The sequence below is a fragment of the Ambystoma mexicanum genome, chromosome 6q (assembly GCF_040938575.1).
Source record: "Ambystoma mexicanum isolate Mex_15411 chromosome 6q, UKY_AmexF1_1, whole genome shotgun sequence".
NCBI lineage: Eukaryota > Metazoa > Chordata > Amphibia > Caudata > Ambystomatidae > Ambystoma > Ambystoma mexicanum.
In genome coordinates this window covers 670,979,393-671,004,053 of record NC_090937.1, presented here as the reverse complement: position 1 = coordinate 671,004,053, position 24,661 = coordinate 670,979,393, and the positions used below count along the sequence as shown (strand labels likewise).

At 46.8% G+C, this 24,661-nt stretch overlaps 1 protein-coding gene across 1 annotated transcript in view; it reads left to right on the top strand.

Moving 5' to 3' along the window:
• QRFPR (pyroglutamylated RFamide peptide receptor) overlaps positions 1 to 24,661 on the top strand; it is a 716,932-nt gene that overhangs the window by 412,936 nt on the left and 279,335 nt on the right. Inside the window, exon 3 of the mRNA XM_069631167.1 lies at positions 9,744 to 9,805. Coding sequence (XP_069487268.1) covers positions 9,744 to 9,805 — 62 coding nt within the window. The remainder of the gene's footprint in view (positions 1 to 9,743; positions 9,806 to 24,661) is intronic.

Sequence of the window (24,661 nt, the reverse complement as noted above, 5' to 3'; positions counted from 1 at the left end):
TGCACTGCTGGGGGGGGTGCAAGGGGACATGAGTGGGGGCCTGCTGGCAGGTGCCCTGCACTGCTGGGGGTGGGGGTGCAAGGGGACATGAGTGGGGGCCTGCTGGCAGGTGCCCCGCACTGCTGGGGGGTGGGTGTGCAAGGGGACATGAGTGGGGGCCTGCTGGCAGGTGCCCCGCACTGCTGGGGGTGGGGGTGCAAGGGGACATGAGTGGGACATGAGTGGGGCATGCTGGCAGGTGTCCCGCACTGCTGGGGGGTGGGGGTGCAAGGGGAAATGAGTGGGGGCCTGATGGCAGGTGCCCTGCACTGCTGGGGGTGGGTTTGCAAGGGGACATGAGTGGGGGCCTGCTGGCAGGTGCCCTGCACTGCTGGGGGCTGGGTGTGCAAGGGGACATGAGTTGGGGCCTGCTGGCAGGTGCCCCGCACTGCTGTGGGGTGGGGGTGCAAGGGGACATGAGTGGGACATGAATGGGGGCCTGCTGGCAGGTGCCCTGCACTGCTGGGGGGCGGGGGTGCACGGGGACATGAGTGGGGGCCTGCTGGCAGGTGCCCTGCACTGCTGGGGGCTACGGGTGCAAGGGGACATGAGTGGGACATGAGTGGGGGCCTGCTGGCAGGGGCCCCTGACTGCTGGGGGCGGGGGTGCAAGGGGACATGAGTGGGGGCCTGCTGGCAGGTGCCCTGCAGTGCTTGGGGGGTGGGGGTGCAGGGGGACATGAGTTGGTGATCAGTGGTGCAAGCGGACAGGTGGCTTGGCTGGGGTGCATGGCCATGGTGGATGGGCTGCCTGTGGGACATGACCAGGGGTGTGGGGTAGTCCCCTGTTGTGTGGTCTGCCTGCAGGGGCCGTGGAGGGTGTAGAGGGAACACCTGGGAGGACCCACACTGCCAATTCACGTGTAGGACTCCCCGCACACCCCCAAAATTCACGTACCCCGATCTGACAGCTATATCGCGTGTGGAACTTCCCGCGAACCCCTGAAATACACGTACCCCACTCGCACAGGGCCTATCGCGGGTGAAACTTCCCACAAACCCCAGTAATACACGTACCCCACTCGCACAGGGCCTATCGCATATGAAACTTCAAGCAAACCCCAGGAATATTGGCCCTGTGCGAGCGAGTGGGGTACGTGTAGTTCTGGGGTACAGCGTGAAGTTTTACATGCGAAAGGGCCCTGTTGAGCGGAGTATGTGTATTCCTGGGGTTCGCGTGCAGTTTCACCCGCAATTTCAGCAGGGTACGTGTATTCCTGGGGTTCACGTGCAGTTTCACCCACGATTTCAGCAGGGTACATGTATTCCTGGGGTTCGCGTGCAGTTTGACCCGCGATTTCAGCAGGGTACGTGTATTCCTGGGGTTCGCGTGAAGTTTCATGCGTGATTTCAGCAGGGTACGTGTATTACAGGGTTCACATGCGAAAGGGCCCTGGTCGAGGTAGTTCGTGAATTTCAGGGGTGCGCAGCAAGTTTTACACGCGAAAGGGCAACGCCCGTGCACAATACGTCACAGACGCGCTTATGCGCTAAGGGCCTTTGGTCCAATGATATCGCGTACGTATGCTGACGCTAAGGGCCTTTCCTCGAATTACACGCTGACGTGCAAGATTTTCACGTGCCAAATCACTCCATTTCAAGCTGGCCACACGTACACACACGGAAGACCACGCTCCTGCCCAGAAGGCCATTTTCCTGCCCCCCAGAGATCCGAGCACGCTCCCACCAGCCATCTGCTGCTGCCTGTCTGCCTGCTGCCCACGTGCCCTGCTATTTGGTGCCTGCACGTCAGCCATCTGCAGGGGTCCAGTTGCTGTGTCCACCCCTGCTGGAAGAGAAGACTCCTGACTGGGATTCCATCGCTCCACAGCCCAGCCCCAGGACCCAGTTGCCCACCCACTCCTTCCTCTGGGGTTGCCATGTCGGGCACATCTCCATCTGGCACCACTGGCAACCCCCAGCCAGAGAGGCAGAGGGCCACCAGCTTCACTGCCACCAAAGTTGGTGTCCTGGTGGAGCATGTCCTGGGGCATTATGATGCCCTCTTCGGAACATCACATGCCAACAAGGAAGGACGCGAGAGGATCTGGGACGACGTAGTGATTGCCATCAACGCGGAGGTGGTGGCAACCCGCGACATCAAGCAAATCAAGAAGCGCTGGGAGGACTTCAGGTCCAGGACCCTCCACAAGGCCCGGCGCCTCGCGGAGGGGGGCCGGGCACACATGACTGCGTTGACCCACTGGGACAGCTCACCAGGGCCGGATTCCTCTGTTTTCTGGACCTTGTTCCGACCCCCTCTTCAACTGAACCCACTATGCGCCAGTCGTCCTCCGTGCCATCTTCCCACCCATGTGTCACCTGGGTGCCCTGTGGAGCTGCCTCTGACCCTGCGGCCAGGCTGGTGGAGGACACATCCCTGCCACAGTCGGGAGTTGGACGTCGAGCAGGAGTGGCCACCTCAACAACTGCACCCCAGCTGGAGGAGGATGTGCAGGCAGCAGAAGCCAGGGCACAGGCAGCGGCACAGCAGCAGCAGCAACAAGGTGGGAGCCATGATGGCTCGGGGCCATCAACATCGGAGGGGCAGGCATCGGCCGGAGGGCAGGAAGACCCTGGACGGGAAGTGTCTTCCGTGTGGCAGCGGTTGGACCATGCGATAGATGCGGAGCGGCAGCGGGCGGAAGAGGCATGGCTCACGATGGTCAGGTCGGAGAACTCCATGCGTAGGGCCCTGAGGCGGGCCGAGTGCCTCGAGGCCATTCGCAGGCACCTGGAGTTCCAGGTGTCATCGTCCATGCGAACCATCGGGGCCATGGAAGAGGACCGCCTCCGGGACATCGAGCAGGAGTTCGATGATGCCCTGGCCCGGAACATCAACATGTGAGCCGTTGGACTTGCCCGCTGCCCTTGTAAATAGTTAGTTAGTTAGTATTAGGTTTCCTTTGGTTTTTTCTTTATTTTGGACCGCTTGGAAAATGGACCACATTTTTGTATATAGTTCTTTTATTAGGTAGTAGTTTTTGGTAGGTTTCATTTCTTAAATTGGGCTCATGGACCCTGGATTCTTCAATTGTACATAGTTTTACATTGGATTCATCTTTTTTAATATTTTTTTTGTGTTCACCATGGAGCAATGGTTTTTACTTTTTATTTTCCCTTGGATTTGATTTTTTGAACTGTGACTTTGGACAACATTTCTTTTTGGATTTCTTTTGCTTATGTTTTCTTGATTTTCATAATTTATCGGACATGGACCATTTCTTTTGTTATTCCCATTGTTGTGTGTTTAATTTGATTTACGTTCATGTTATCTTTAATATATAATTTTTTATACTTCCATTTGTGGTTTCATCTTATTGGTTTCATGCATGTCATGATATGGGTTTTGACATTCACTTGCACCCATTGTGTGTGTATGACGGACATGTGTTCATTTACATACTTGCCATTGGGGCTGTATCATGTAATTGGCATTTCTATGTGGGTGGATGCAATACTTGGGTGGGTCTTTGGCATGTGGAGGCTGGCCATAAGGGCCAAGGATCTAGATTGTGATGACGTGTTGGCTGGGGGACATGTGTCGGGGCCTGCTGCCAGGTGCCCTGCACTGCTGGGGGGTGGGGGTGCAGGGGACATGTGTGGGGGGCCTGTTGGCAGGTGCCCTGCACTGCTGGGGGGTGGGGGTGCAAGGGGACATGAGTGGGGGCCTGCTGGCAGGTGCCCCGCACTGCTGGGGGGGGGGTTGCAAGGGGACATGAGTGGGACATGAGTGGGCGCCTGCTGGCAGTTGCCCTGCACTACTTGGGTGGTGGGGGTGCAAGGGGACATGAGTGGGGGCCTGCTGGCAGGAGCCCCGCACTGCTGCGGGGTGGGTGTGCAATGGGACATGAGTGGGGGCCTGCAGGCAGGTGCCCTGCACTGCTGTGGGGTGGGGGCGCAAGGGGGTAATGCTTTGGTGATCACTAGTGCAAGGTGACATGTGGCTTGGCTGGGGGGGCATGCCCATGGTGGATGGGCTGCCTGCGGGACATGACCAGGGGTGCAGGGTAGTCCCCTGTGGTGTGGTCTGCCTGCTGGGGCTGTGGAGGGTGTAGAGGGAACACCTGGGAGAACCCACAATGCCAATTCATATGTAGGACTCCCCTGCACCCCCGAAATACATGTACCCCACTTGCACTGGGCCTATCGCTTGTGAAACTTGCCCGCACCCCAGTAATACACGTACCCTGCTGAAATCGCGTGTGGAACTTCCCGCGCACCCCAGTAATACACGTTCCCTGCTGAAATTGCGTGTTAAACATCCCCGCACCCCAGAAATACACATACCCTTCTGAAATCGCGTGTGGAACTTCCCATGCACCCCTGTAATACATGTACCCTGCTAAAATCGCGTGTTAAACTTGCCCGCACCCCAGAAATACACGTACCCTGCTGAAATCACGTGTGGAACTTCCCGCGCACCCCTGTAATACACCTACCCTGTTGTAATCGCATGTTAAACTTCCCCGCACACCAGAAATACACGTACCCTGCTGAAATCACGTGTGGAACTTCCCGCGCACCCCTGTAATACACGTACCCTGCTGTAATCGTGTGTTAAACTTCCCCGCACCCCAGAAATACATGTACCCTGCTGAAATTGAGTGTAGAACTTCCTGCGCACCCCTGTAATACATGTACCCTGCTGTAATCGCGTGTTAAACTTCCCCGCACCCCAGAAATAAACGTACGCCGCTGAAATCGCGTGTGGAACTTCCCGCGCACCCCTGTAATACACGTTCCCCGCTCGGCGTTTGCTGTTTGCCAGCCCTGTATACTGGTCCAGGGTTGGCGCAGCCCTTTGCGCTGAATTGGGAATTTTGATGGCTTTTCCTTGCGCGAGGGCGTTCTTGGGGGCGTAACTGGCGCTGCTACAGGGTCGCTGCGCCACTCTGCGCAACAGCTGGTTTTGGAGGCTAAAATCCATGAATACGCTGTGCGCGGATATCGATTTTAGCGCACTTGGCTGGAGCAGACATTCGCACGTGCACACTGTGCACCAGCCGCATGCGCCACTTTTATGCGAAATTCTATGAATTACCCTGTAACTGTTAATGTGCTTTATAGTGTATTTAGTGTATTAGTAAAGTGAAATAGCATACAATGGATTCTGTAATCAATTATGCAGATATTCGTTCCAGAAAAACAAGAGTTTAGATGTGGCCCTGCACAAAACACATTTAATTTCAATTGGCTGACAAAAAGAGCCAGTAGATATTTAATGTGTGGATGACTGACAGCAGACCCTAGCTTCAGATTGGCACAGGTCTGCTGTCATTCACACAGGCCACAAAGTTGCATTGTTTGCACTTAACTAAAAAGAGATTGAGAGGTAGCAGGGCCGGATTTCCACCCACCCCTGCAGTTTTTAAATGCAAAGTCTTATTCTGTTAGGATAAAGCACAAAGGGCTTTGTCCATAAACTAGAGAAAGCCTTCCTGACATGGGCCATGCCCCGCACAGGCAGACAAATAACGTCACACAACACATCAGTACTGTACCAGTCAGCTTGGCCACACATGCCTGTTCGTGAAAATGAATAAATAACTACATACACTGGGACCGATTCATGGAAAAATGTGCATGTGATCCACAAGGGCCGTGCAACGGGAACAACACTGCACGAGCCTGCACACAGAATAAAAAATGTGCGCTCCACGTATTCATGGAATTATTAGTGAAAACTAACCGTATACACAATTCCCAGCCAGAACGTCCCTGACACACCCCCATGCAAATCAAAAACCGCTAGAAACAGCACCTTTGTGTGCTCCTCGAGCACGAATGCATGCAGCCTCAAAACAGTGCATGGGGTCCCCCACAAGTACCCTCTGATTGGTGAACGTTGAATTTTGGAGCATACATTTTACAAGTTTAAGATTATGGCAATTTACAGCATCCATTCCATACTTGTTTCAACAGACTCATCCTTACAAATCTGGAAATTCCGAATTTTCAAAGTAAGATCAAGTGTGATCAACTGACTTTCAGACTTCAAAATTGAGAATCACAGGGATTTGTATATGGACCTTGAGAACGACCTTTGGTCGAAACACGTGTCGGCTGTTTTTCTTGACAAATTAAAAACATACAAATTTGAGAAGCACCACGCAAATGGATTTTTTGGACTGACTTTGAGTGATTCAGAAGAATTAGTGATGTTGAACTTGAAATAATTTGAAACTTAGATCAAGTGTATGGTGTGAGCGCAAGATATCCTCCCGAACTAGGATTTTCTTTATTTACTTATTACAAACTTTGTGGGAAGTTTGAGGGAAGGATATCACTTGCTGCCGACCTATCTTTAAGGTTTCAATAGTGGTAAATAGCGCACACAGCCAAATAGCGATCCCACAACTTTTGGAAGTTTGTTTACTAAATTACCTTCAACAATTACATGGGAGAGTGATGCAAAACACACTTATAATGTGACACAAGAAGCAGCTTCTGGATTTGGAAATTTGGGCAGACCCGACATTCAAAGTTGCAGGGTTCTCACTTAGCTGTACCATCATCATGCATTATTTTCTTTTTGTTTTTAATTTGGAGGTTCTTCTCTGAGGGCAGGTAAGATGTTCAAGAAAGCTATGGCTGCCCATGCAGTGCAACATTTGAGTTCCACACTCACTTTTATCGTGTGTGCATGTTCTGGGCTCTTTGGGGGACTCACTTGAAGGCGGCAGCAGCTGCTAATTCTCCAATCATTATGCAGTCGCCTAGGCAGTAACTCAAGTGACCATGGACATCTTGAATTTGTTTTTGCTACCGCCAAGCAATTCCATCTGCTTTAAAAGCAGGCGGATTCCATAGGAAGTCATTGGTTTTATATCAGCATGAAAATCTCATGCTGGCGTAAAACCAAGTTGTTTTAGAAGGCGGAGGGCAAAAGGGAGGCGGAAACGCAGTTCCTTTTCCACCCCTCCTCCCCCACCTTCATAAGCAATGAAAAACATATTCCCTGGTGCACGAATGGAGGTGTGAAAGCAGGAGTAACACTGTTACGCCATTCTTTCCCACTTCCATTTACGCTCCTTGGGACTCGGAAATGAACCCCATTGTCTTGATTGAGACAGTGCTTGTGTGTATAGTGCTCTAGCTAATGCTGGTGGAATCGTTCATGTCGGAAAAGCTGATTTTGGGGCTCCTAGTGTCCGTCCGCAGATGAGGAAGATCACTAATTTTATACATTGCAGTTTAGTAATGTGTGTTCTTGCCTACGAATTGGCAATATTTCCACTAGTGAAGTGAAATTGGTGTATTTCCCCTTTTATTTCACATTTTTCATTTCACGGAACAAAACCCCAGACTTCATTTTGGCTGTGTAAACCCCCAAATTGCAAAATTTCAAAATTGCAAATTATTTGTGTGGGAAGTGCGAAATTCCGGATATGGAAAATGGGCTAATTTTCGGCTAATGTCCTGGAAAATTCCGCAGAATGGGTCAGCAGAATTTCCTGCACACCAATCTTGCCAAATTGACAAGTCTGAGGTCCATTTTTGTTTTGTTCTGTGAAGGCGATTATTGTATAAAGATATGTTATGAAGTTGTTCCAATAAACTGTCTAAGATTGGTTAAACAAGCCATTATCATGACCACTTATCTCATGTGTAGTCCGTCTATTGAACGGTTCCTTGGAAGTCATTCTAATACTCCATGTTTCTTTGTGGTTAAGGTCAACTTTTTCTGTGTTTTGTAAGTTTCGAAAAGCTGATTTATTTGCTAAATAAAAAACAGTCCACTAGTAGTTTTACATAAATGGAGGCAGTCGTACACCTCATCAACTAGATGTTCACGGGGGTTCGTGCAGTGTGTTGATTTGTGATCTTTTTTATTAGCACTCTTGCTAGACATTGTACATGTGTAAACTGTCCCTAGACATAATGGACTCAGTGATGGAGTTCTTAACCAACACATGGTGCTGTAGGGAGTGATCGTAAAGGGCAAAGCGTAGCAGCCGTCTGCCCCCTTCTTGTTTGCTTGGGCATTACTGTTCACTGCAGAAACCCAAGACACCTGCCTGATCTCTTGGAGCCTTCCTGTGCCATGGCATTGGCGCCTTCTCCACAGGCAAAGCTTTTACTCCAGTACAAGGATTAAACTTTGAATGTATCCTTTCCACCAAAGACCAACCTTGTCCATCAATCTGAGTGTGCATTCTCACCCATCAGCTCCATGTTTTCCTAGCCTTAGGTCAAGAGAAACAGCTGAACATGTAGGATTTTCTTATCCATGTTAATTTGTGATTGTATTGAACTTCCTCACAACGGTTCTTTTTCAATTTTCTATTAATGTTTATTATAATGAAATGAATAAAATTCACATTTTTATTTACTTGGTTAGAATGTTAACATCATTTAAAAGTTTACTGTATTTTCTTGTTTCGTTTTATAGTCTATTTGCACCACTCACACCTTCTTCTTCATACATCTTGGGATTGGCCCACGTGACCCAAAGTGAACCTAGATATTACCAGTGGACTGTGTTGGATTACCTTTCAAGCGCTGCTCCACATATTAAGGGGTTTGTTGGCACCCATATTCTTCTAAAACCATGCACTTTTGTTTCCGAATAAGACACCCATTTCAGAATTAACTTTAAATAATGCTTGAAATGTCTTCTAATGGGAAAAATGTAAATATGCCTAGGAATACTCATCGTTTATGTTTGTTTTGACAAATATTTTTCCTACGATGTCACCGAAACCTTCAGAGTTTACAAAACTATCCCTACCAGCTGCACTGCTGTTTATTTCTGTACTGCTTTCATGTACAGAACAGAACATCTGGTGCACTGCTACGTCCCATGCGTAGTGGGCGGGCTCAGTGAATGCACTCTTAATAGCTCAGATAATATTTTATTTATTTATTTAACATTTATAAAGCGCTCACACAGCCCACAGGCATCTAGGCACTGTTACAGGAATTGTTTGTTTTTCTTAGTTGCGTAATTGTGTTACCTGTTGTTGCTTCGTGTCGTCTTGCTTCCAAGACGCGCATGCTGCCGCTGAGCTATCCTCCCGGGACAAGGAGGCAGCAAATACGTAATTAGTCTCAACACAGTCCTCTGCACGAAATACTGTTTGTGGTCAGTAGAAATACAGGCTATGCACATTGCATACCATTGTGGAATTAGCCCACATGCCTATCTGTATAACTTGACATGCATATATCAAGGGTAACATCAACACAACATGCAGGACTATTTATAGAATTCAGGTAGAGACTCTCCGCCAGGGCATAAACGCAAATGCTGGCGGGTGTTGCAACTATGGGGGCTTGACAGAGGCATGATCTTAGGCTTTGTCTTTCCACACAGGGATTCCAGGTCATGATAGCAGGGCATGCCATGTGGGCAGTGCAGTCAGTGGCAATGTTGGTAAGGACACTTTGGCCGAAAACGGTCACACTGCAGCCATCTATATTGAATATTGGGAATGGCCATGTGATACGCCTATGCAATGTGGCCACACTTTAGCAGGAACAATGAATACTATGCCTGAGGCACAGTGCCTGCATACCATCACTATAATGTAGCACATGGTACATGCGTGTTGGATGGAGAAGATGAAATAGATACATGTTCTTTTAGATTTTGCGTTACATATCCAATTGTCAACCTTGAACCATAATACTTAACCATTCAGTGCTCATGTTACGTTGGCCTATGAATTGTCAAAACAACATGTTTTCTTTTTTTTGCAGGCTTAGTCTGGTTGATAGCCACAATAGTTGGTTCACCAATGTGGCATGTCCAGCGACTAGAGGTATGTGCATGCATTTATACACATTTCTCTTGCGTTATTGCTGTATGAACTATCTTGCAGGTAGGAAGTGAATGCCGATGTACTCCACGCATTGCATGAACCAAATTATGTACATGGTCCAATTTGTATTTTCAGTTTGGAGAAAAGTAATCCTATGAGAAAAAACAAACGGAATCGTGCAAATGCATTTGATGAAATAGACAGCATGGATTTTTCTCTTAGCATGAAATTAACATGTGTTCCCGTAAATAGCACTGGGCTAGATTTCACTTAATAATATTTTTTTTGTGCAAGCCAACCAGTTTTCCAACCATCATATTGTAAGTGGGCGTGGACATGATTTTACCAAGAGTTTAAGAGAGTAGATTAATGTGGGCGATATTTATTTTCTTTGCAGGAAATGAAATTCAAATAGTTGCTTACAGCTACGGATACAGTACCACTCACTGGTCAACTTGCACCTAGACTTGCAGCACAACACTACCACCAGCACTACCACTAGCACTACCACTACATACAGCTATAATCTCAGGCTCACATAACTCTTGAATCAGATGTCCACCTTTATGCACACTCAAAATGTCACTCACAAATTTACTCCCATGTCCACTCAGTGAGCTTCACATGTCCACCTATGGATCCACTAACAGCTGCCCTCATTGCTTCACTTCTTTCTTGCCAATAAAGATGACCTCTGCTAGCTGCGCAGGGAGTATTCATTCTATTAAAGACTAGGAAGCGGGCATTATGCTTCAATTTAATTTATTACTACTCATCAGCAGTTTCAATAAACTACAACCAAAAACAACAACATTGAAATGTCCCAAATGACTTTCCCACTCTTGAACTAAAAACCCCATAGTCTCTGTAGTCCTTCACTCTCCAGCTCAGGTATGACCACTTCCTGCCCCTAAGCTCCTCCTCTCTTTTTTACATGCACTGAATGTCACTGAATCAATAAAACTTCTCGTCCCGCCAACAGAGCGATGACTTTCTCACATCAACTGGTTGCCAACTCCTCCGACTGTTCTCTCGCCTTTTCCTTACTAGTCACCTCACTCAACTATTCTTCTGCTCTTCCCCTAAGGAAAGATACAAAATAGAGTATCAGTGTGGTGTCCGGCTTTGTTATCATATCATCACTCAAAATGCATACAGAACATATGATTAACAAATAACATTGGGTGGGAACTAATGCTCGCCTCCTAGTCTTTAATAGAATTAATACTCCCTGCGCAGCTAGCAGGGGTAATCTTTATTCTATGGCAAGTCTGGAGGCGAGCATTATGCTTGTTCAAAGCTGCCCCAATACTGTAACCGCTATATTATCAGAAGGCTTAAAATAAAATTCTCTAAGTGTACGATCATTAGCCCAGTCTGTTGCTGCCATGATTTCTTGTAAAGGTACTCCTGTTGTGTATGCTTAGATACCATTGCTCCTCTTACTGAGTGAGCCCCATACTTCTGTAAATCAATCCCTGCTGCTTGCATTACTTCTCTGACCCATCTCGCGATGGTAGCTGTCTTTATAGCATGGAAAGCCTCCCTACGCGCTATTAGCAATTGGGTAGTGCTTGCCGCTCTATTCTCTGCTGTCCTAACTTCGTACTCTCTGATGCAACTTGCTACACACCATTTGATATTATTTGGGAAATACGGATAGTGCACTGTTGAGGTGTCTGTCTTAGTCCTTCACACTGCCGCTAAGGTCACTCCTTCTGGCCCAAATGTCCTCCTGTTGACCTCTAATGCTTTGATATCAGACACGCATTTGCAAGACATGAGACACAGCAACATTGCTAATTTGCCTGAGAGTTTTTTGAGAGATAAGTATCTGTTTACTGGCCAACTCTCTAATAGCCGCAGCACTACTGAGACGTCCCATAAGACCTTATATTTAGGTTCCGGGTGTACTTTAAACTTAGCTCCTCTGATGAGCCTGCATACTGCTGGATGCTCTCCCGCTGGCACTCCCTCAATCGGTAGGTGCCCAGCTGAGACGGCTGACCTGTACACCCCTATGGTGCGGAAATCATTCCTGTTCCGCAGGAAGTGTGCTAGAAAATTCAGAATAGCTACTACAGGTGCTGAAATGGAATGAAAATCTCTCCTACACCAGCTAGTCCACTTGGCCCAAGCCTTGTCGTAGCTCCTCCTAGCCGATGGAGCCCAGGATTCTGCGATGAGTTCTGCAGCTTGCATCGAAATGCCTGGCAGCTCCCATCGTTTCCTGATATCCTGCACGTGATGAGCGGGAGTGTCCCTCTCACTCTCAGAGGATGATACTGTCCAGCTGGCTCCGTGAGTAGTCGCTCTCCTTCGGGGAGGACTCTCTGCAGGTCTATCGAATGTTCCACCAACGTCGGGAACCACACTTGCGATTTCCACAATGGTGCTACTATCACAAGCTCCGCTTTCTCTCTCCGACATTTCGCTAGCACTTTGCTCAGAATCATGAAGGGAGGGAATGCATAATGGTGTCCGCCTGTCCAGTCTTGTAGGAATGCGTCTGTTCCGCTTGCGCCTGGGACTAACCTCCAGCTGAAGTAGCTGGTTGTCTGTGCGTTGAGGCGAGACGCAAACAGATCCATGTGTATCGGACCCCACCTCTGATCCAGTATCTGAAATACTGCGGGATCCAGCCTCCAGTCACTGGAGTCTGTGAGATATCGGGAGTTCCAATCCGCTATTACATTCAGTTCTCCGGGCAAGTATTCTGCTCTCACGGACGTTCCTGTCCACAGACAATAGTGCCAGAAGTCCTTCGCTAGCTCTGCTAGCATCCTGGATTTCGTACCGCCTAAGTGGTTTATGTAACGCACTGCCGAGATGTTGTACATTTTCAGCAATATGCATGACTTCACCTTGTCTCTCGTGAAGGTCTTCGTCACGAAGGAGCCTGCTAGGAGCTCTACGCAGTTTATGTGTAAGTTTAACTCCTCTTCGCTCCACTTGCCCTTGTTTGTAACTCTCCGCATCATGCCCCCATCCTAGACGGCTGGTGTCTGACTCTATGATCAGGTCTGGATGGTCCCTGAAAATGGCACACCCATTCCAGGCGTCCATATTCTGCAACAACCATTCCAGCTCTGTGACGGCTTCCTGATCCAACGGTATCATTTGATGGTACATCAGTCCCTGTTGAAGGTGCTTTTTCTTCAATCTTTGTAAGGCTCAATAGTGTAAGGGACCTGGAAATATGACTTGTATGGAGGCTGCTAGAAGGCCCACTATCCTTGTGGGGACTCTCAATTAAATCACTTTCTTCCTCAGACACATCCTGATCTCTCTTTTGATATCCCGAATCTTCCTTGCTGGAAAATCTAGTGTAGCTTTCCTTGTGTCTACCAAGAAGCCTAGGAAATCTAGCCTCTGTGTGGGCTTGGCATCCGATTTTTCTATGTTCACTAGAAAACCTAGTGATTGCAGTAGGTCTAGAACCCACTTAATCTGATACTCTAGCACTCCCTGATCATCCACTAGAAGCAACAGGTCATCTAGATATATTATCAGTCTTATACCTTTCTCACGGATTGCTGCCGCTACTGGTTTCATCAACTTGGTGAGAGCCCAAGGAGCTGATGCAAGCCCAAAGTGCATCGTTTTGAATTACCAGAGCTGCTTCTTCCAGTGAAAAGATAGGAATTTCATGAACTGCTTATGCACTGCGATCGTCAGGTAAGCATCTTTTAGGTGTAGTCTCGTCAACCAGGCTCCCTCTCTCATGGAATCTCTGAGCTGGTTAATCCCTTCCATTTTGAAATGATGGTAGATGACCCATCCATTCAACTCTTTCAGATTTATTACTGGTCGTACTTTCTCCTTCCTGTGCACTAGAACATGTTGCTTATGAAACTCGGGGCTAGTGGGCATCTCTCTATGGCTCTTTTCTTTACTAGTAACTCTAGCTCGATATTTAGTGATTCCTGCTCTGCTACTGCTAGGCACGGGTGCTGGGGTACACGGGTCTGAACTGGTGTCTGCATAAATTCTACCCGCAGACCTCTAACGGTTTGCAAAATCCAGGCATTGCTGGAAAGCACGCGCCAGTTTTCCCAGAACATACTGGTCCTCCCTCCTACAGGGGGGTAGGCTATCGCCCTTACCCGGTGTAAAACCTTGTCCTCGACTGAAACCTCTGCCTCTGCGCCCTCTTGTGTTGCGGCTTCTGGCTGGGAAGAATGCATCTGTTGCCTGCTCTCCCAGTTTTGGGCTCTATGATCTGGGGGTTTTCTCCCTCCTTGCTGGCGACCGGTTGTGCAACCCCTGTAACGACCGGTCCCGGCAAAAACTCTATGCAGGAAGATCTTCCGAATGGATGCCTGGGCTTTCTCTAGCGATGTGTAGGTGCCCACGAAGCAGCCTATCTCTTTTCCGAAAGTCTCTCCGAATTGGAGACCTTGAGCTGCTTCTCCAGCTTCATAGGACGCTAGGTCACTGAGCTTCGAGTCGACCTTTAGCAAGAGCCCTCTCCTTCTCTCCGATGCTATGGCGCAGTTCGCATTCCCTAGAAGGCAAACAGCTCTTTGCGCCCAACCTGCCAGGGCTTCCGGATCTACTTCCTCTTTACTTGAGGAGAACCATCTCCGGTTCCGGAAGCACCTCAAAACCTTCCTCTTTGCTTCTGCTTTCTCTCTCCCTCTCCCCTGCTGAACAGCTAATAGTCCTCACTGAAACTGCACTGATTCTGCAACTGGACCACTCTTAACGGCCTCGGTCCTGGGCCCAGCCACTCTCCACTTGCACTGATGCCTTGGAACCCCTCTGCACTGCGGGACTGTCTCTGTATCCCTACAGCCCCCCCCCTTTCCTAGCACTTGTTCTGCACCTACCTTGCTCTTGCCACCAGCTGGCCCTATTTATTTATTACTTTACGCCACTTACCTTGTACTGCACTTCCCCCACTCCCCTTCCCCTTGCACTTTTTCCCCCTCCCCCACCCCTGCACTTGCGCGATCTGAATGACACCTGGCCTAGTAGGATCGTTGTCTGTCTCCCCTTGTTCCTCCCCTCCCTGCCTCGTCGCGCCTTGAAACACCTGTGTATAGGCGTGTTACAAATGCCATATCATATCATATCATATCATATCCTCGCCCGTGTCTGTGGCTCTTTCCGCTAAGTCCATGATCTTAGCAAGGGGCCACGCCAGGTCTAGCACTTTCTCCTGGCAACTTTTCCATGATCTGTCTGTACCTTTCCGAGGGTCCTTGTTGGTCTTGGACACAAAGGTAAGCATCTTGGGGTCCAATTCGGGGGTCTGTGCCGCTTTCTCCGGCAGATCTGGACGTGGGCGTCTGCCCTGAGACGCTGTCTAACCTCCTTGTCTAAGGCCTTTCTCAGCCTCGCAGTCATGTATTGTGCCACCCTCGGGGACGGCTGCCAGTCGGATGATCTCGGATTTGAATGCTCTCCAGATCAAACATATCATTTTGCTCCTCTTCGAAGTGCTTCTCCTTTTGGGCTCCTTTACCTCTGCTGGGCTTTGCCCATTCTTCCTCGACTGGCTCTTCAGACTCTTGAGGGGAGAGATCCCCTTCTGCTGGCTCCTCTTCCGAGCCTAGGTCTTCTTCTCCTTCATGGTCTTCCCCAGGAGTAGGGGTTGTGAGGTCTGGCACTGCCTGACGCTGCAAATATGCCTCCTTAAGCTTTGTGAAGGCGTCAGTGACCTCCGGGGCCATATCTTTCACCCCTTCCATAGGGCCCTGGGGGTCTGCAGAGGCTTTTCTCTTGTGGGCCTGAATACTCCCCTTAGACCCTGCTCCAGAGGGCTCGGTGGGCGTGGGGTGCATCCAGGAGAATCAGCAGTGTTTTTAAGGTCATCCCAGATTGAGGTTAGGGTGGTTTCGGTTCCGTGTCGGGCTATGAAACCTGACTGAGTGGGGTCTAGGAGATTGTTGGCTTCGACAAAGGCATTTAGTTGGGAGTAGATGGTTCGGTCAGTGAGTTTGGCAAGGAACCTGGTGTTTGAGATGGGGCGGTAGTTTTGGGGCTTGAGAGGGTCGAGGGAAGGTTTTTTTAAAAGAGGTTTGACATGAGCAGTTTTGAACGCGTCTGGAAAAATTCCAGAGGAAAGGGAATCGTTTATGATGGTTCTTGCGTGTTCTACTGCGCAGGTAGATGGGAACATTTCTTTGAGGGTTGTGGCTGGGCAGGGGTCAAGCGGGGAGTCAGATGGTTTGCGGGCAGAGAGAATTTTGAGAAATTGGTCAGTTGATATTGGAGTGAAGGAGTTGAAAGTTGGTAGGGTAGCGGTCGCAGGCGGTGGGATGGCAGGTAGGGTGGGTGGATTGCGTGGTGGGTGTAAGAGAGCTAGTTTGTTAGTTAGCGAGTTTGTTCTTTCGATAGCTGTGGTGTAAAAGTGTGGAGAGAGTGAGTCGCACAGTGATTGTGAGGGGGTGTGAAGGATGATGGTACATGATGGTTTGGTGAGTTTGGCGATGATTTTGTGAAGTTCTTTGCTGGGGTTTTACAGTTTAGGATTCGGGAGTTGTAATTGGCTTTTTAGCTTTCCGGATTTCGGTCTTGTAGTGGCGATGGTGCCGGCCCAAGGTGGATCTGCTCAGGGCTGTTTTGTCTTTCCGCCATTTGCGTTCTAGGGAATTATATAGCTGTTTAGTGGTCTTCAGTTCTGGTGTGAACCATCTAGGAAAAAGGCCCTGGCAAGCTGATGGTTTGCAAGAGGGTGTGACCGGGATTAGAGAGGTGTTGAGCAAAGAGTCAAGGGCGTCGGAGTTTAGTTGTTCATTGGGTAGGTGGGTAGGGGGAGGAGACTGAAGGAGTGCATCGGCTAGGTCAGGAAGGATTTTTAGTTTCTTCCAGCATTTGCGTAGATTCTGAGGTTCTGGTTGGGGCAAGGGGAGCGGGTTGGGTGAGCGAATGGCGAAAGAAATAATGAAGTGATCGGACCAGTTGATAGGGGTGGGAGGGTTTAGATGTATCAGGTTGTGGGAGCTGAAGATGGCATCAAGTGTGTATCCTTTATAGCGCTTCAGCCCGTAGGGTGATATTCACACTTTCTAAATTCAACTATACCATAGGGTGAGATTAATCACAATTTTATTATTCAACTATACCATAGGGTGAGATTATTCACAGTTTCTAAATTCAACTATACCATAGGGGTGGGAGGGTTTAGATGTATCAGGTTGTGGGAGCTGAAGATGGCATCAAGTGTGTATCCTTTATAGCGCTTCAGCCCATAGGGTGATATTCACACTTTCTAAATTCAACTATACCATAGGGTGAGATTAATCACAATTTTATTATTCAACTATACCATAGGGTGAGATTATTCACAGTTTCTAAATTCAACTATACCATAGGGTAATGTTATTCACACTTTCCAAGTTCAACTATACCATAGGGTGATGTTAATCACAGTTTTAATATTCAACTATACATAGGGTGATATTATTCACACTTTCTAAATTCAACTATACCATAGGGTGAGATTAATCACAATTTTAATATTCAACTATATCATAGGGTGAGATTATTCAGCGTTTCTAAATTCAAGTATGCCACAGGTCAGATTATTCACAGCTTCTAAATTCAACTATACCACAGGGTGAGATTATTCAGTTTCTAAATTCAACTATATCACAGGGTTATATTATTCACCGTTTTCATGTTCACTATACGCAGGGTGAGATTATTCACAGTTTCTATATCCAACTATATCACAGTTTCTATTTAGACTTCCAGAATGCAACTAGACTGCAGAAATGCTAGTAGGCTGACTTTCTAAATGGAACTAAACCATGGACTTTCTAGATGCAACTAAACCATTGATGTGCTATTAGGCAGACTTTCTAAATGCAGCTAAACCACTGATAGGCTATTAGGCAGACTTTCTAAATGTAACTAGACCACATATATGCTATTCAGCAGACCTTCTAAATGCAATTATACCACAGATATGCTATTAGGCTGACTTTCTAAATGCAACTGCACCACAGATATGCTGTTAGGTAGACTTTCTAAATGCAACTGCACCACAGGTATCCTATTAGGCAATTATACCACAGGTATGCTATTAGGTGGACTTTCTAAATGCAATTATACCACAGGTATGCTAATAGGTGGACTTTCTCAAAGCAACTACACCACAGATATGCTATTAGGCAGACTTTCTAAATGCAGCTGCACCAAAGCTATGCTATTCGGCACACTTTCTAAATGCAACTATACCACAAGTATGCTATTAGGTGGACTTTCTAAAAGCAACTACACCACAGATATGCTATTAGGTGAACTTTCTAAATGCGACTAGAACACAGATGTGCTATTAGGCAGACTTTCTAAATGCAATTATACTACAGATATGCTATTAGGTGGATTTTCTAAATGCAATTATACCACAGATATGCTGTTAGGCAGACTTTCTAAATGCAATTATACCACAGATATGCTATTAGGCACACTTTCTAAATGCAATTATACCACAGATATGCTATTAGGCGGACTTTCAAAAATGCAACTATACCACAGATATGCTATTAGGCACACTTTCTAAATGCTATTATACTACAGATATGCTATTAGGCGGACTTTCAAAAATGGAATTATACCACAGATATGCTGTTAGGCAGACTTTCTAAGTGGAATTATACCACAGATATGCTATTAGGCACACTTTCTAAATGCAACTACACCACAGATATGCTATTAGGCACCCATTCTAAATGCCACTATACCACAGATATGCTATTAGGCGTACTTTCAAAAATGCAACTACACCACAGATATGCTATTAGGCACACTTTCTAAATGCAATTATATCACAGATATGCTATTAGGCGGACTTTCAGAAATGCAGCTACACCACAGATATGCTATTAGGCACACTTTCTAAATGCAATTATACCACAGATATGCTATTAGGTGGACTTTCTAAATGCAACTACACCACAGATATGCTATTAGGCAGACTTTCTAAATGCAATTATACCACAGGTATGCTATTAGGCGGACTTTCTAAATGCAATTATACCACAGATATGCTATTAGGTGGACTTTCTAAATGCAACTACACCACAGATATGCTATTAGGCAGACTTTCTAAATGCAATTATACCACAGGTATGCTATTAGGTGGACTTTCTAAAAGCAACTGCACCACAGATATGCTATTAGGCAGACTTTCTAAATGTAGCTGCACCACAGCTATGCTATTCGGCACACTTTCTAAATGCAATTATACCACAGATATGCTATTAGGTGGACTTTCTAAATGCAGCTACACCACAGATATGCTACTAGGCACACTTTCTAAATGCAACTACACCACAGACATGCTATTAGGCACACTATCTAAATACAATTATACCACAGATATGCTATTAGGTGGACTTTCTAAATGCAATTATACCACAGATATGCTATTAGGCACATTTTCAAAATGAAATTATACCAGAAATGCTATTAGGCAGACTTTCAAAAATGCAACTTCACCACAGATATGCTATTAGGCACACTTTCTAAATTAAATTATACCAGATATGCTATTAGGCGGACTTTCAAAAATGCAACTACACCACAGATATGCTATTAGGCACACTTTCTAAATTAAATTATACCAGATATGCTATTAGGCAGACTTTCTAAATGCAATTATACCATAGATATGCTATTAGGCGGACTTTCAAAATGCAACTACACCACAGATATGCTGTTAGGCAGACTTTCTAAATGCAATTATACCACATGTATGCTATTAGGTGGACTTTCTAAAAGCAACTAAACCACAGATATGCTATTAGGCAGACTTTCTAAATGCAACTACACCACAGATATGCTGTTAGGCAGACTTTCTAAATGCAATTATACCACAGTATGAAGAGTTTACAACAGTTTAGCTTCTGGGGTTGAGTTGTAGGGTAGTATGGCGTGAAGTAATTGCGTCTGTCCCCGTCCTTGCTACACTTACTTATTGTTGGCCTCTTGCTTCTCCTGCGGATACCTGCAGATACGACCTGGAGCCGTCTCTGTAGGAGCCGTCCTTTGCCTCGGGTCCTTAGCCGATGGGCTGCACGGGCAGAGGGCTGCCCTGGGAAAGGCAGTTATGGCCCGTGTAACACAGACAAATGCACCAATCAGGGCCTGGTGGGCGGGTCAGGAGGCGGGAAGGGGAAGGCAACCAGGAAGAGGGATTGGGGAGCAATGGGCAGACAAAGGGGCTCAAATTTTGCCAAGAAAATTAAACATTGGCAAGGCCCAGAAGTGTCTATTCGAAAGATGCACTCACCTCACCAGCTTCAGTGAAAGATGCAAACAGGAGGAAGTGCGGGCCAGTAGGCCTTGAAGTAAACAGACAATACACCAATCAGGGCACAGTGGGTGGGTCGGGAGGCGGGAAGGGGAAGGCAACCAGGAAGAGGGATCGGGGAGCAATGGGCAGACAAAGGGGCTGGGGGCTCAAATTGTACCAATAACATTAAACAGTGGCAAGACCCAGAAGGGTCTATTTGAAAGATGCACTCACCTCACCAGCTTCAGTGAAAGATGCGAACGGGAGGCAGTGTGGGCCAGTAGGCCTTGAAGCACATGGACAATGCACCAATCAGAGCACAGTGGGCGGGTCGGGAGGCGGGAAGGGGAAGGTAAAAAGGAAGAGGGATCGGGGAGCAATGGGTGGGCAAAGGGGCTGGGGTCTCAAATTTTACTAATAAAATTAAACAGTGGCAAGGCCCAGAAGGGTCTATTCGAAAGATGCACTCACCTCACGAGCTTCAGTGAAAGATGATATTTATCACTTCTTGCCAGGTGGGTGCCACCCCCTTTGAGGCTAAGGATGTGAGCCCACTTGAAAGAGTGTACCTAGGGGTATCGGCAAGTGGGGCCTCACAGGGAATGACTCCCGTCTAGGGGACAAGGACTCACATTCCCACAAGAAATTCCCTATGCAAACAATGTTATCTGTTTACATGGGACTGTCTGTCACACCCAGTTCCATGTTTTCCTTCCAATTGGCTTCAGGTAATGCTGGACAGAACACATCAAAAGAGAAATGAAATGCCCCCTTGAACATAAACCAGTGTGTGTAAGGGACAAACAGATTGTGTATGGGAGGAGAGAGCTGTATGCAGGGGAAGCCCTCTGACATAGGTACGTCTTCGAGGGGCAGAGCGTGTGGAGCCACGGAGACTGTGACAGACTGTGAAAAAGCAAACACCAGACAAGGAGACTGGAGGCTCGGTGTAGAGAACAGTGGGGAAGCTGCTGTAAGGATGGAGTCCCATAAACCATCCAGCTTGGTAGTGTGGCCACGATAACATTGTTGTGGGGCAGGGACCCAGTCAAGAATATCGAAAACTACAGTATGGCGAGGAATGAAACCGCCTGCCGCTAGACCTATGCTGAGTGAACAGGAATCAAGAGACGCAAGTGACTCTGCAATAGAGACGAGAAACCAGAGGCAGAGAACCGATGAAGCAGGCATGTCCTGACGTCAAGCCTGATGACTTCCACTCACGTTAAGAGACGGTACCAGGGTGGATCATGAAAGGGGGACTCAACAGGCACTATATGAACTGTGTGAAAGAAACTGCCATTTTCATTTTGGGACACTGAGAAAGCACAAACATATGTCTGGGGAGACACCAAGAGGGGTTTCACATCTAATCATTAATGAGCACCGGCTTTCCTTTGTAAAAGACTTTGAGAAACAATTTGAATTAAGACTGAACACCAGTTGCAGGAATCTAATATATATATAGGGGTAACCTGTGGAGGGACCATGGTATCAAATCATTGAAAAGGGTATAGAATGCCCCAGAAAAGACATAGGGCTTCATCACAAGTTGGGCCTTAATCCTTAAATGCAGCTTTAACATTATTATTGCTGCACTTAAGGGTTGGCCCAAGAGTTGGGCATTAAATGGCAGTGTTTCCTCCAGCTTTTCACTCGAGGTAAAAATCTCAGTCCTAATAGTGGCAGTCCGAGTAGCAGTAACGCTATCTGCACTGGGTGGCATCCCAGTGCAATATGCAAAGGGATATCACCCAATTTATGAGGAGGCCCATAGTAAGATATAAAGAATCTGTAGGATTCAAATTGAAAGGAATAAGATGAAAAGATCACAGCCGAAAGGAGTATAAGGAGGATGTTGACAGGTCTCACCAATCCTTGGAGACCAAAACTCTATCATTAAACAGATGGCGCTAAGGGAATACCGGCAACGGTAAGGGCACCGGTGCCGGTATTCCCTTAGCGCCATACTACGAGGTCCCTCAGCGGGTCCCGTCCTTAACGTGTGGTCAGACCACACGTTAAGGCAGGGAACCGCTGAGGGACTTCAGGGCAAATAACGGTACCGCCAATAGCGGTACCGTTATTTGCTCCTTCCCCATTCCCATTGAGCCCTATGGGGGCTCAAATGGGAATGGGGAAGTGCCTTTGTGAATGGGGAATTAACACCCTGCCAACCTCGGAATGGGGTGGTAATTCCCACATTCACCAAGGTGGACACGGTAAAATACCGGCGGCAACCTTGGGGCTACTAGCGCCATGGTTACCGCCGTCCGTGTAATGAGGCCCTATGTATGTATCACAACCCACAAAAGCTCATAAGAGAACATAAGAAAATCCAGAAACATATCATGTAGTGACTTTTTCCCATTGATTGGAGCTAACAGAACATTATATGAGTGGTAAATTCTTGAGACAAAGCCGAACAAATACAGATAAAGGTAAGGTGCCTGAAGTTGTAGATTCTGGTAGTGTTCAGTGGTAGCACCAGGTAAGAGTAGGTTTTTGGACAGAGGACATGTTTGTTGAGACTTTTGACGAGGGAGGAGTTCCCTTAGTTAGTTTGTAAGGTAGGGAATATCCCTGTAGTAATATGGCAAGTTCAGAAATTGGTTGTATTATTTGAATAAAAACCTTGAAAGGTCCACTGTGTGTCTGACTCCTTCTGGTGTGCCACACTACGCAGTTTCAAGATATATGTGTTGTAGATTTGTAACAAGAAGTTGGACTTAGACATTTGGATTCTTTCTATCGATAGTTTTTCCATGAAGGGGGAGGCCCCTGTCAAGTTTAACTCAAAAGTATTGGGGGCCCCATTGGATTTAAGATGGGAGAAACTTGTACATTCTGCACCTTGGTAGAATATATTGCTTAGCGAAGAATACATTCATGTATGAAGCAACTATGGCCATCACCATCAAATACAATGCCATTTTACTGATTCAGGAGAAAAGGCAATGCAATTAAAATGTGGTGAACATATATTCTGAAAGCAAGGATATGAATTAAGACACAGAGACTTGATCAACAAAAAAATATAAAGACAAGTTAATAAACAGGAAACATGAGTGGTTTCCTTTTAAGAGCATGTACATGAATAAGTAATACTCCATGTTAACAGGCTTTCATGGTTAAGGCCACCACTTTGAGCATGCATGGATTGTTGTTGGTGAATGTAGAAAGCTAAAGAGCTGAACTGGCCTGATCCTAATCTGACACTCCTTCATCCACTGTGAGGATGACTAGCAGAGTCTAGAACAGGGGGGGTGTAATTTCTAATCTACTAGATGGCCATACGCAAGTCTAATTTTGAACCCTGGTCGAGAAAACTACCTGCCCAAGAGGAAAATAATCAAATGCAATTCTAGGACCCACCACTTGAATACAGTTAGTAGATGACTTCCGCAGTATGGTCCTGGTCATAGCGTGGCCACAAAATCACCTTCAATCATGTTCAAATGCTGGTTCATATATCAATATATTTGTTGTACACCACTTGATGTCTGTAATGAAGGGAGCTCCTGCAAGACATTTTTTAATTTTTGTGAAACCGAGAGGCACGTGGAACCCAGTTTTGGTTGGTATCAGTCATGGGAAAGATGGGTAAGAAGATGTCATTATGATGAACAGTGCAGTAAGCAGTGCCTATGGGGTGAGTGTAGATTCTGGATTGAACTCATCTCACCTTCCAACATGTTGAGGAAATGTCCAGAAATGGATCAAGTACTGTAAATCATTAATTGGCAGTCTAGTAAGAATGAGGTCAGGGGTACATTTCAAGGTGGGCCCACTTCATTTTCCGTGGAGGGTCCCTATTTCGAGGAGGACCTAAGGTAACTACCCGGAGGTGCAACAGAGCAGACAGAGTGAAAATCCAAGTGTGGAGTGTTAAGGAGAGGTTTAAAAATGGCATGAGAAGGGGTTTCTCCCAAGGCCTGCAGCCCCAACCCATGGATAATGAACAGGGTACCTGGGTATTCATGGATAACAAAGGGTGCACACCTAAGCAACTCATTCCTGTCACTGGTAATCTGACCACTGGCTGAGAAGAAACCAAATGGGAGATCTCAAGCAGCACCTGAGAGACTTAGGAGAAATGACACATTTTAATTACCAGCCTCTGTGATGGCGAGAGTGCAGCATAGAGTGGGCATTTTTCCTGCAGAAGATAATGTAATTCAAGAAATCATGAACGCTGAAGGCTATAGGAAGTTAATTCATTTTAAATTGCAGTTGATTACAAGGGCACCAAAGGAGAGCATGCATATATTTAAATATATAAACGAGAAAACAAATATATGAGATGCCACATCTGAAAATCATCTACTACCACCATGTTGCATATATTCCTTCAAGGCATTTCAAAACGTTGCTAGTTTATAGCAAAATGCATTTGACAGAACAGTATATAAATGAAAAATTGTCTCTTGTATTCTTTGAATTTACTATTTTAAAAAAGTGTTTGCAGATACAGTCGTCTTTCAAATGGAATAGTTGGACAAATGCATAGAGCCTGATTAATTGGGAACTGTCCTAATATGAAAGTGTTTCTAATTTAGACAGTTCCATCACGTATTATGATTTCAGCCGTACCAATCACTCTTTCC